This window comes from Tursiops truncatus, chromosome X, assembly GCF_011762595.2.
Source record: "Tursiops truncatus isolate mTurTru1 chromosome X, mTurTru1.mat.Y, whole genome shotgun sequence".
In the NCBI taxonomy this organism is placed as follows: domain Eukaryota; kingdom Metazoa; phylum Chordata; class Mammalia; order Artiodactyla; family Delphinidae; genus Tursiops; species Tursiops truncatus.
This window is the reverse complement of record NC_047055.1, coordinates 113,688,881-113,702,296: the sequence shown is the minus strand read 5'-3', so window position 1 is coordinate 113,702,296 and position 13,416 is coordinate 113,688,881. Positions and strand designations below refer to the sequence as shown.

The 13,416-nt window shown below is 38.6% G+C and overlaps 1 protein-coding gene across 5 annotated transcripts in view; it reads left to right on the top strand.

Annotated features, from left to right (window-relative positions):
- CDKL5 (cyclin dependent kinase like 5) overlaps positions 1-13,416 on the top strand; it is a 182,775-nt gene that overhangs the window by 142,738 nt on the left and 26,621 nt on the right. For all 5 annotated transcript variants that reach the window (XM_033849400.2, XM_033849397.2, XM_073799430.1 and 2 more), the window contains 2 exons: positions 4,416-4,496; positions 9,864-10,015. In XM_033849400.2, coding sequence (XP_033705291.1) covers positions 4,416-4,496; positions 9,864-10,015 — 233 coding nt within the window. The remainder of the gene's footprint in view (positions 1-4,415; positions 4,497-9,863; positions 10,016-13,416) is intronic.

Sequence of the window (13,416 nt, the reverse complement as noted above, 5' to 3'; positions counted from 1 at the left end):
AAATCATCTGTTTTATTGCTGTATTTCCAGCATCTAGCTTAGCCCAGCACATGTAGTAGGGACTCGATGAATATTTGAATGCTCTCTTGAACCAATCTGCATTATCAGCAGTCAAGCTCATTTATGTTTCCCTTCTCTCCATCTCTAATGCTTCTTTCACTCTTACCACCTTTTACCTGAACAGCCACTCCCAAACTGATTTCTCCAAGTTTCTCTCTTCACTGCAGTCTTCACATTGCTTTTAGAATGATCTTCCTGCAAACTGCCCATTTAATTCTGTCGTCTTTGTGCTGAAAACCTCTGCAAGATTGCTTATTAAATTTAAACTCCTTAGGATAGCATTAAAAACCCCTTCCTTCTAGGCCTCCAGCCTTGTCTTCCACCTTTTCCTACCCCTGCCCCCTGCTCTGCAGCCACATTGAACTTGTCACCATTTCCTTGTTTCTGCAGTGCTATGTTTTCATTTCTGTAATTCTCCCAATACTTACCCCACTTCCTGGAAAGCTCTCCATCCTCCCTCCCCCCAGACTCAAGTCAAGTGTCCTTCCATGAAGCCCTTCTAGACTCCTCCAAGGGGAATGGGTGCCTCCCCCTTCTGTGCTCCTGAAGCACTCTGGTCATAGCTCTTGTAGTACACATGGCAGTCTCTTTTAAGTAGCTGTTTGACACAACACTGTAAATTAACTATACTTCAATTTTTTAAAAATTGTAATAAGATTTTTTTTTTTTAAAAAAAAAAGCTTTTTGAAAAATGTATCCTTACTGGACTAATGAATTTTGTAAAGAAATGAGCTATCATGGCCACCGTTATATTCACAACACACCTAGAGTTGCTCTTACTAGGTTGAATAGTATTAAATGATTGAATATTTGACCTGGAACATCAAGCTTGGTCTTCTGGCTGCATTATTCTTTGCCTGGTTAAAGAGGCTCTAAGCTGGATTCTCTGAAGAGAGTGTAAACAGATCTGCCATGGTACCTGGCTTTAATAACTTGTAAACTAGCTGAAGAATTAAGACTTTTGTGCATGAAATAATTAGAAAACAATACAATTTATAATAAAGTGTGGTATATAATAAAGTACTACATTCTTTACTACATTGTACTGTTTTCTAATACATCTAAATATAGTTGAGACCTTGAGAATGTTAAACATTCTAGAAAGTTGGCTGGATTCACTAGGAATGATATATAGAGGATTTACAGTTTGAAATGGATATTGAAGAATGAGTAGCATTTGGATTAGATAGGCTAAACAAAGGAGATCTTTTACTCCTTTGTCTATGGTCCTGTTTGTTTACAGACCTCACTAAATAGTATTATCGGTAAATGGTAGAGAGTACATGACGGTGCTGCTTGTAAATATCCTTTGGAGAAATTGCTGCTTCCCTGACACTTTGATTTTTATAAGCCTTAATGTTTTTACATTTTAGTCTGAAAGTGTTTGTGGTGTTTTAGCTAAATTAGTTTAACCTTTTTGGAGGTTTAACCACATCTTTTGAGGGAAAAGTCTTCCTTTATCATTTACTTGAGAATGTCTGAGACATTCTCAGCTAAGCGTACAGGGTGTGTGAACTGCAGCTGCCTTGAAACATGGACTTACCAGTAACCAGTCCAGTGTGATTTGTATTTTGATTCAATTGTGTAGAGATTGGAAAATCAACAAGATGTTGCTCTAACGGTATGTATTATTTTGAAAAAAATAACAATTGCTATCCCATAATATAGGGCATAGACTTTGAAGTTAGACTGCTGAGGTTCAAAGCCTGACTCCATATTTACTACTTGAATGACCTAGGGCAAGTTCCTTGTGCCTCTTTTTCCTCATGTGTAAAATGGTGATAACAGAAGTACCACCTGATGGGGTTGTTGTGAAGATTAAACATTATAATATATGTAAAATGCCCAGACCAGTGCCTGACACATAGTAAGTGCTTAGTAAAGAGGCACTCTCATTGTATCATATTGGGCAAGTGATCAAGAAAGAAAGGAAAGAAAAAACAAACTACTGATTGAGATATACTTTAAACTTCTATGCTTGAGTTTTGGTTATTTGTTGAATTACCTAATATGAGAATGGTGTCTTTCTTTCAAAAAAACATTAATTAATTTTTTAAAATTAGGAGTTTGTGTGGTCATTTAAAAATCATATTTCTAATACCTTTTGACTTTGGGCATTAATTTTCTTATTGATGAAACGTTACTTCTGGAAAAAAAGGAGGGGGTATTTGGTAGCATAAGATAGGACCTCATAAGCAAGATATTAATTAAAGTCTAGTGGTATAGAGTCTTTTATCACAGCATGACAGGTGTCTCTCTCTTTGGGCTGATGTTCAATGCTCCAATAACATCCAGAGGAACCTCTGTACCTCCTTTAGGAAAGGCACCCATGTTTAGAAAAAATGTGGGTTTGGATCACAGACCTGGGTGCAAATATAAGTTCTGATTTTTAATTATGTAACCTGCCTTGAACCATTTATTTGAATTTTCTGATCATCACCTTCTTCATCTCTGAAATAAGAAGAATAACAATTGTTAAAATGTCTCGCAGAGCATTTCTTCCCTCAGAAATCAGTTTTAGGTTATTGCCTGTGTGTCTGTGTTAAATTCATGTTATTCCCTCTACGTCCTCTATCTAGAAGGTGCTGTCCTACTTTTCTCTGTCCTCACATTTTTTCTTATCTTTCAAAAGCTAGTTCAGATATTATCTATGTATGGATTCTTTTTTCTACAGCTGCAAACCACCTTGGCCTCTCCTTTCTCTGAGCTTCAACTAGAATTTAGTACAGTTTCATACTGATTGCTTTCACAATCAGACTGAGGGTTGCTTACATGCAAGGTTTTGGTCTTACCCATATTCTGCATCTCCTGCCATACCTAGCACTGTGTGGGGATGACGTCTTAATACCTTGTTTGAATTTTTCTACATAACTACTTCTCTCATCCACTTATTTAGCATGTTTAGAGATTTCAGGCTTTGAAATGCTCTTATGTTGGTATAAAGGAAATACAGGGAGCTAAAGGATAATTACCTAGAAAATACATTTCTTGGGAGCATTTCATTCTCCAAGTGAGTGGTAACTCATCAGACATGTATGCTGTATTTAGGGTTTATTAATCCATTCATATTCAAAATATATCTGGATGTGAATAGATTTCAAATCAGTGTATACTAACTAAATTTTTATTAAACTGATGGCTTTATTAGCATAGATTTATTCACTTGTGTTCTGAAGTTTTTTGTTTTTTGTGTTTTTTTTTTTTGCGGTACGCGGGCCTCTCACTGCTGTGGCCTCTCCCGTTGCGGAGCAACAGGCTCCGGATACGCAGGCTCAGCGGCCATGGCTCACGGGCCCAGCCGCTCTGCGGCATGCGGGATCCTCCTGGACGGGGGCACGAACCCGTGTCCCCTGCATCAGCAGGCAGACTCTCAACCACTGCGCCACCAGGGAAGCCCGTGTTCTGAAGTTTTACTTTGATATCCATACTTCCTTTTTTTCATCCTCACGTTTGTCCATGTGGTACTTTTTAATTCCTTAAATACCCAAATATGCTTTAAATCATGAATCTGTTCAAAATAATTTGGAAATTATTAAAACTTATTTCTTCAGTTGCCAAGATAATCTCTCCCTTTGCTTTTCAGAGCTCCCTATGGGAAGTCTGTAGATATGTGGTCGGTGGGCTGTATTCTTGGGAGGGAGTACATGGCGTTGGACTCTAATACTTTACCATCCACTTAGATATTGCAAAATGTGAGTTGGCAGAGGGAAGGACAGAGCATCTGAATAAACTTGACCCTTTCCCCTCATTTTATTTAAAAATGTATTTGTTAATTTAGGAGCCTGTTTGCCTTCTGTTCCAACTTACATAAAGGAAGGAATTGAAAACAGGTCATTCAAAGAGTATATTAAAAGCAATAATAGAACATGTGTCCGAATTCATTATTTCTACTTCTGTAGCCTTTCAGGTACTGGCCTTTTTCTCTTTTTTTACTTCTCTAATTTTCAGGAGTAAATGATATGTTGTTGTGAAAAGGGTGTAAGAATTGTCTGTATAAGCAAATTCTATATGAACTCTATTCTAACCAAATTATTTGTATAAGTAGACAAGACTGTATAAACTGAATAAATAGTTTCAAATTTTTATATTTTGTTTTGTTTTACATGCTTCAGTGTTGTCCAACTAGATTTAAGTATCATCTTTCACTTGTGAGTTTTCCTGTCATTTAACACCCAATCCTATTAATCCCTACCTCAAATACATAGACACCGAAAGTAATATACATGTGAAATAAATTTAACTTTGGCACTAGGGCAGTAGCTTCTGCTCATCTGCTACCTTCTCCAACACTCAAAGCACATGCACACACATACCCTTACCTACGTGCTAATACTTCTGTCATGTTGTTGTTACAGTTTCCAGCTGTTAACCATCCTCAGTCATTGGAGAGAAGATACCTTGGAATTTTAAATAGCGTTTTACTTGACTTAATGAAGGTAGGACAAGTTGATGTTATCTGTACAAAATGTCTTTTGGTTTGTGATTTCTCTTGTGTCTATATATGACCATAGCCTGCTTTTATGAATTAAATGTTTTGTTAATAGGTGTATAGTGGTGAATAATGGGGCACTGTGTCATCTGAAGAGGCATGCAATTTATTTATTTATTATTTTTTTAACGTCTTTATTGGAGTATAATTGCTTTACAATGGTGTGTTAGTTTCTGCTTTATAACATAGTGAATCAGTTATACATATACATACAGCCCGTTGCAGTTTATTTAAAATTGCAGAAGTATCTGGTATTGTAACATTCCGTCTAGACAGGACTATGAGATACCTAAATTAGATTCCTAAAATGGACAGAATAGTAACAATCTAAATATAAATAATGAGAAATAAATCATTTAAAAATTTATCCAGCACTCAAGCTGCTCAGGCATAAGGTTTTAAAACAAATCTTAAAATGAATGTTGAAAGAAAAGAGATTCTAATATTTTTTGCATATTCAAGGCCTCCCATAAGATTATTTTATCAGCGAACCTAATTCTGCTCTTTTTCTAACTTGATTTCTCTCCCTCTGGCTCTTCATTTGACAACTGCAAAATCACTGCTACTACCATGCCTGAGTGTTCCTCCTCATGCTGGTGCCCCTGTGCAGAAGGTCTTCATGCTCTGGACTACTGAAAATGTTCTCACAGTTTTTTTTGGTTTTTTTAATAAACTTCCTTTTTTAAAAAATATTTATTTATTTATGGCTGTGTTGGGTCTTCGTTGCTGTGCGCAGGCCTTCTCTAGTTGCGGCGAGCGGGGGCTACTCTGTTGCGATGCATGGGCTTCTCATTGCGGTGGCTTCTCTTGTTGCGATGCATGGGCTTCTCATTGCGGTGGCTTCTCTTGTTGCGGAGCACGGGCTCTAGGTGCGCGGGCTTCAGAAGTTGTGGCTCGCGGGCGCAGTAGTTGTGGCTGGCAGGCTCTAGAGTGCAGGCTCAGTAGTTGTGGCACACGGGCTTAGTTGCTCCGCGGCATGTGGGATCTTCCCGGACCAGGGCCTGAACCCGTGTTCCCTGCATTGGCAGGCGGACTCTCAACCACTGTGCCACCAGGGAAGCCCTCTCACAGTTTCTTATTCAAGCTTTTCTACCCAAGTAGATGGCCCCTTGAGTGAGAACTACTTTTTCATATTTCTCCAGTTTTCATTGCAGCCAGCCAGTGCATAAGCAAGTGCTAGTTATTTGATAGTAGACCTTCAAAAGATACTTCTTGGGTCTTCCGTGGTGGCACAGTGGTTGGAGGTCTGCCTGCCAGTGCAGGGGACACGGGTTCGAGCCCTGGTCCGGGAGGATCCCACATGCTGCAGAGCGGCTAAGCCTGTACGCCACAACTACTGAAGCCCGCGCGCCTAGAGCCCGTGCTCCTCAACAAGAGAAGCCACCCACCACAGTGAGAAGCCCATGCACCGCAACAAAGAGTAGCCCCCGCTCGCTGCACCTACAGAAAGCCATGCACAGCAACAGAGAGCCAAAGCGGCCAAAAGTAAATAAATAAAATTAATTTATTAAAAAAAGAAAAAAAGATACTAGTTAATGGATCAATTTTATTTTCTGCCCGTTCAGTCAACTGTCAAAAACAGAGGAGTTTACACTGTGCCCAGGACCTTTAAAGGCATACTTAGCACAGTTGGAAATTGCTGAGCAGCACTCTCAGAACTTTGCTCTGCTTTAAAACTATGTTAATCTGTGTTCCGAGGAGCCCTGTGTAAATAGGTGTGGGGGCAGAGGTGGGCAAGGGGGTGTGGCCTTTGGGAAAGGCCACTTACCATATAACCTTTCTTAGAGATTCACAATATTCATTAATTTATAAAGGCTTTCAGAAATCCCACAGTAAAGAAGCATTTCCCAAATTTAATTAAATACTAAATACTTAAAAAAAAATAAAATGCTACAGCACTAGTTCTGAACACAGATTGAGAGATGCTATTTAAAAAATCCTCAAGGCTCTTTAAGGTTAATTAGGCATAAATTATCTCTTAAATCATTTGCGTTATGTCATATGTTCTTTCACACAGTCAGTGTTTATTTATCAGGGCTTTAATTAGTTGGTAACTTTTAAAATGTAAATAGAGTAAAATAGAAGAACTGAAATACAATTTCGTGTTTTCTGCCTTTTGTCTCTTTTAGTTAAAAATAACTGAACTTCTTTTGTTAAATCATTACCAAATGTAATTACCAAGTATCAGCATAGCACCTGGTAAACGCTAACACAGATAAAAATACGAAGATAACCTGAACCATTATGCATTTATACCAGTTTGAAAGTTGAACAGTTGAATTCCCATTCATTTAATATATTTACCCTCAGATTTCTTTAATGTTAAATAAACATTTTATTGAAACGTATATTTAGAAGGTACACAAATTATAAATGTACCTCAGAGTAAAACTTTATAATGTAAACGTATCCATGTAACCCCACCCGGATTGAGATACAGGAAATTATTAACACCCCGGAAATCTCTTCATGACCCCTTCCCAGGTGCCCCTTCCCACTCTTGGAAACCAGGACTTTGACCTCTATCACCAAAGGTTAATACTGCCTTGTTATTATTGAATGTTATATAAATAGAATTATTCCTTTTGTCTTTTAGCTATTTTTGAAAATGAATTTGAAAAATAAATAGTACCATTTATCCTTTCATGAAGAAATTTATTCTCTATGCCATCCCCTAAAGCAGATTTGATAATTTTGTCCATATATAAATACCTAAAATGGCCGTCTCATCCTGCGTCTATTTATACGTATCAGCCATTTTAGTGGGGATACAAGTTACCAGAATTAATCAAAGCTCCTAATAATATAAAGAATAGCTACAATAATTATATGGGCTCTATTTTAGTTAAAATTGTTTTTTCCCCCAAATACTGAATTTTGAAACTATTTACTAAGTTTCATACTTTCCTCATAATGACCTCATCCTTCCAGGTGTTTGAAAATTAACAGCTGTGTTCATAAATATAAAAATAGTTCATTGTATGTGCAGCAATTTCTACCCTTGTTAATCTTAAATAAATGAAAATAGCACTTTAATGCTAGTAGATGTTTAGCTTCTAAAAGGTCATATGTACTTTAATTTCCTTTGTTTTTAACTAGTACCATACAGTTGAAACCATTTTGATATTAACTGCCTTAACTGCCAGTAAGACCAAAATCATTTCATATACCTCCATAGTTTTTGTTTTCTAATAAAGAAGGAGAAAGCATTGAGATAATTTTAGAGTTGTGTCTGAGTCAACGTGGGATAGGATACAATAGGATCAGAATTCAAATTTTCTGTGGTGCTAGGTTGAAGGTGGTTGTCTGAAATTGAATTCTGGCTTATTGAGAACAAATTGAGGTTTGTTCTCACTGTTCAGTAGTGGATCACAAAGAAATTGACTGTGGGCAAAGCCAATGAAAGTGAGCTAGAGACGCATTTGGGCATGCTGGAATTTCACCCTTTTTCCTTTCTCTGAGGGAAAATGCCCATCACTCAAAAGAACAAATGTCAGTGTGCTCTATTGAGTTGTGTTAGGTTATGTAGGTTATGCTTCTTTATGTATTTGCCTAACTTATCAATAAAACTCAATTAATTTTTAAAATAAATTTATTTATTTGTTTGTTTGTTTATTTACTTATTTTTGGCTGTGTTGGGTCTTCGTTGCTGCCTGCGGGCTTTCTGTAGTTGCAGTGAGCAGGGGGCTACTCTTCTTTGCGGTGCGCGGGCTTCTCATTGCAGTGGCTTCTCTTGTTGCAGAGCACAGGCTCTAGGCACACAGGCTTCAGTAGTTGTGGCACATGCGCTCAGTAGTTGTAGCGCACGGGCTTAGTTGCTCCATGGCATGTGGAATCTTCCCAGACCAGGGCTCAAACCCATGTCCCCTCCATTGGCAGACGGATTCTTAACCACTGCACCACCAGAGAAGCCCCCAAATCAATTAATTTTAATAATGATTCACCTTTTAAAATCTTGTCCAATTACTAATCAGATAAATAATGTTAGAAGAAAACATTTTAGTTGTTAAAAAAATTAGTACTTTAATAAAGAACACATACAAATAAATTAGGAAAATTACACAAATAGAAAAATATGAAAAGAAGGAATATAAGTAAACATAAAAATATTCAACCTCACTATTAATCAAAGATATGAATTAAAACAGCTGTGAGATACCATTTTTTAAATAGCTAATTTACAAGTATGTGCTAAAAAGAATGATAATGCCTATTATTGATGAGGGTGCCAGGAAATTGGTAGACTCTCAATTGCTCAGAGAAGTACTATTTGAGACAACCTTCCTAGGGGGTAATTTGGCAACACATAGAAGATAATCCTTAAGGGTTTGCATACCTACCAGTTCCATATCTGGGAACTTATCCTATGCAAGGGATCATGGATATATGCAACGGTTTCAGGTGTACATCACAGCATTAATTATAATAGTGCAAAGTGGCAGCCACCTAAACATCCAACAATAAATCATTAAATAAATCATACCACAAACTTCCATGTAGTCATTTAAAACATGTTGTAAAGTTATTTGTTGCATCATTGTTCACAATATTAAAAGAAGGAAAACAAAATGCTGCCTAACGTACATCTAAAATTGAGGCTGTTTACTGATATGGAATGATCTCTTAAGATCTAATGTTGAGTGGAAAGAAAGCTAAGTGCAGCCTATTGTGTGTATGCTACTGTTTGGATAAAATAAAAGGAGCAGATAGAGATATGTACAAAGTACCTGTGGAAGGATTCACAAGATGCTGGTACCATGGGCTGCCTCCAGAGAGGAGGACAAGAAAAAGATGAAGAATGTATATTCTTTGATATGAATATATACTTATTTAAAAATATATTTTAGGGAATTCCCTGGCAGTGTAGTGGTTAGGACTACGTGCTTTCACTGCCGAGGGCTCGGGTTCGATCCCTGGTCAGGGAACTAAGATCCCACAAGCTGCATGTTGCGTCCAAAAATAAAAATATATTTTAGATGTTTAAATTATGTTGTAAACAATATTTTTGATTAGTAAGTGAAAAGTACAGTATACAAAACTTATTTGTATAATATAAGCCAGATTTTAGAAAAGAAAAAATGTATACATGGTATTTTTTAAAGGGTTGGGAGGGCATATTCCCAGAGGACAACAATGGTAAGGTTATGGGTGATTTAGATAGTCCTTTAAAAAAATTTTTTTTGGACTAAACTCTGTTTGCTAGATATTCTGCAATGACCATGCATTTCTTTTATAAGGAAAAGAAATACGGTTTTTATTACAATTTAAATTTGACTTTGTGATGTTCTTTCCAATCCTAACTTCATTTCCTAAGAATTTACTGAAGTTGGACCCAGCTGACAGATACTTGACAGAACAGTGTTTGAATCACCCTACATTCCAAACCCAGAGACTTTTGGATCGCTCCCCTTCAAGGTCAGCAAAAAGAAAACCTTACCACGTGGAAAGCAGCACTTTGTCTAATAGGTAAATATTCCCTTTTAAGGAAATACAGATGCAGTATTGGTCTTACAAGTAGGTGGAGGAGGTGGCTGCTTAAATGATGCAATTAGAGAAAAGAAGGAAAGCCCTCCTTATTCAGAAATATCTTTCTTATGCTTATTGCATGATTCAGAACCATAATTAAAGAGTTGTGTGGGTCATAAAGACTTTATCTTTTACAAGATTTTCCAAGGGAAACCTATGCATTCCCTGGGAAAGGTAGCATGGGTTAGCAACTAAGGGGGTTTCTGGCCTCATAAGCTAGAAGATCCTGTGTACATGGGACCCAGGGGTGATTCCTGGAGGAAGAAGGATGGGTGAGGGCAAAGGGATTCCTGAAGGGAGCAGAGGATGCCAAACACAGGTGGGTGGGAAGGCACCTAGGACAACCTTTGCAACTGAACCAAGTAGTTCTGGCTCCATAGCAGGGGCTTGTGTTTTTGTTGCCCTTGTCTTTTAATCATTGAGTTGAGAAATTAGTTTTTCATAAGAATAAGAATATAGAAATAGTAAAGTTAGTTTGGTAGATAGTGATTAAAATGGATGCTTTCTAATGTAATTTTCAGCATAATCTTTAAAAAAACATCTATTTCCTGGGGCAGGGGAAGCAAGGAGGGGCACAAGGAGTTGGACCCTGCAATCAGGTTCTCTCCCCAAAAGTGACATTCCTTAATTCTGTTGGCTGCATTTTCAGGGGCAGGTCCTTCCTCTCCTTGTCTTCCTTCCTCTTCCAAGAAGCTGGTCTTGTCATCTAGCATTGCTTAAATTATGGAAGATAGGAAATAGTTTATCTTATCTACTATTAGAAGAGAAGTAGAAAACAATAATTCTTAATATGAAGCTTTTCTTATATAAGTTTTTTCCCATATCCTCCCTTTCTCTCCACATAGAACAATTATTATTAATTTTTTTTTTGTGGTACGTGGGCCTCTCACTGTTGTGGTCTCCCCCGTTGTGGAGCACAGGCTCCGGACGCACAGGCTCAGTGGCCATGGCTCACGGGCCCAGCCGCTCCGCGGCATATGGGATCTTCCCGGACCGGGGCACGAACCCGCATCCCCTGCATCTGCAGGCGGACTCTCAACTACTGTGCCACCAGGGAAGCCCTGAACAATTATTTTTAACCAATTGGAATTTTGAAAGCTTAAGACCTGGTACTTTTTAGATCTGTGAGTGCATCTATAAATAAGCAATAACCATTTACCCTGTATTTTCTCTGCTTAACTGCGATGGTGTGATTGTGTTTTATAGCTGTTCTCTATTTAAAATGAGTGGTTTGTTCATTGTTTCCCTCACATCTTATAAAACACTCTTACCTGTTTGTTTTCAAGGAGGCCTGGGAGGAGATTCAAATTCTATTTCGCCAAGTTTGTGTTCACTTTGTTGTCAGTTTCCATGAGATCAGTGCACTAAGGCAAGGACCAGTATTCATCTTTCAGTTGCTCCTTTGAGTTTAGGAGGTTCACATTATGCCTGTGTCTTATCTGGGGTCACTCCCAGTTCAGGTGCTTTTGTCTCCCTTCTACCTTGATTGTCACTTGACTCCTCTAGTTTACATTTGCAAAGAAGAAGGATCTCAATAGAAAGTTCAGTAGACTGATGATAAATTTTTGATTTGTGCTATAGTGATGGGTGGTATAACCATACCATAAAAGGAGGCCTGTGTATTCATCCTGTAATGACTCACTTGGGAGAAATCCCCATGGGGGTCCATGGCTCTCCTTGGGAACCCTCTTCAGGCATCTGTCAAGGAGGATGTGTGTGGCCATGAGGATACGGTTCATATAGGTTTTTGAGGAGTCCTACAAAATCTCCTTTTGAAGCAGATGAGAATAAAAATTATAAGTAAATAAAAATCTCTGGAAGAATTTGTTTTCAGGTCTTGACACTGTATTAAATATATTAAAGAAACAGTCCTAACTGGTTTCTCTAGGAAAGAAACCATTAGCTCAGTTTACACATATCTGGAAATATTTCTGCTCCACGCTTGCCTACGGTCCATATTTCCTCCATGGAAGCTCTTGTTGGGGACACTAATTCTGCACAAACCATGGCTCCGTTGGACTTCCTAGCACCATTGTAGAGATGTTCAGGGCACCATATCGTGTTGGTGCCCTGCCTTGTCCCTGAGACAAGTATCGTCATACACATACCCTCACACACCCTGTCTTCTGTCTTCCACGTTCATGTCTCTGTAGGAGAAGCAGTGGACTCTGCATTACCTAGCCCTTGCCTAAGTCTCCTTCATACTCTCCTGAGGTTCCGCTCACCTTGGACATGGTGGGATGGTGCTTCATCCTGCCACACACTGCCCTCTCAGCAGTCCTGCTTCGCCAGTCTTCCCCATAAAAATGTAGTTTTGCGTCTTTGATGTTTGGTTTGAAAAGTTATTTTAACTAGAAATTAACCATCTATCTATCCATCCTGCCAACCATTTAAGAAGGGTTTATATATAAAATCCTCTTAAGTGGTTGGCAGTTTAACACAGATTCCTTACAGTTGTGTGTCAAAGAGATATATGGAATTTCTAAAGCAGTTTTTTATTGTGCTTTGGCAGAGCTCCAATTTGAAGACAGTATGATGTCCTTTCGATGTAAGAGTTGTGTGCAGAGCTCAGTGGCTTCAGATTAATACCAAGACAGAAACTTTCAGAATAGTGGTTTGGGCACTTTGTACATTTATGGGAAACCTAACTCTGTGGCAAATGTTTCCACCTTAACTTTATAGCCTCTCTTTTCACATTAGAAATTATATCTTATGTTACTATGAATATGTTCTTCGTAACATACGTAGGTTTGTGCTCCACATTGAGAGCAGTGTTTCCAAGAGTTTCAAAAGCTGTAGCAGCTATCTTCACTCTTCTCTACCCTTTTCTGGATGTCCTCTTTGGAGCTTTGGACATTTCACAACATCTGCATGAGTTATCTCTGCGATTACCCTCTCTAGGCCTGAAGGAGAAAGAGGAAGAAATAGGGTTGTGAGAGTCCAGGGGAGCCAGGCAGGGGAAACCACCCTGTGGGAGCTGTAATCTAGAGGCACAGCTATGATCTGAGTCAGGGAGCCACTGCCGGGGGAGACAGCCCCCAGCCCCTTGCACTGCTAAGCCCAACTGGGAGTTAGGTGACAAGGGAGGCTGGGTGACACTCTTCAGTGTTGGGTTCCCCAGACCCAGGCTGGGGCAGAGAGGAATGGAGAATGGACTGGGGGTTGGGCACGTGGGAAATAACCAACACACTTACATCTATTTATGGGTGAGACTGTCTATCATCATTTGGGTTTTTTGAGAAGTTGCTGAGATATTTTAGTTACCAGGATGTAAGTTGACAAACAACTCTAATGGTTTAAAACCTGACATGAGGACTGTCCTCTATAGATCTGGAGATAGA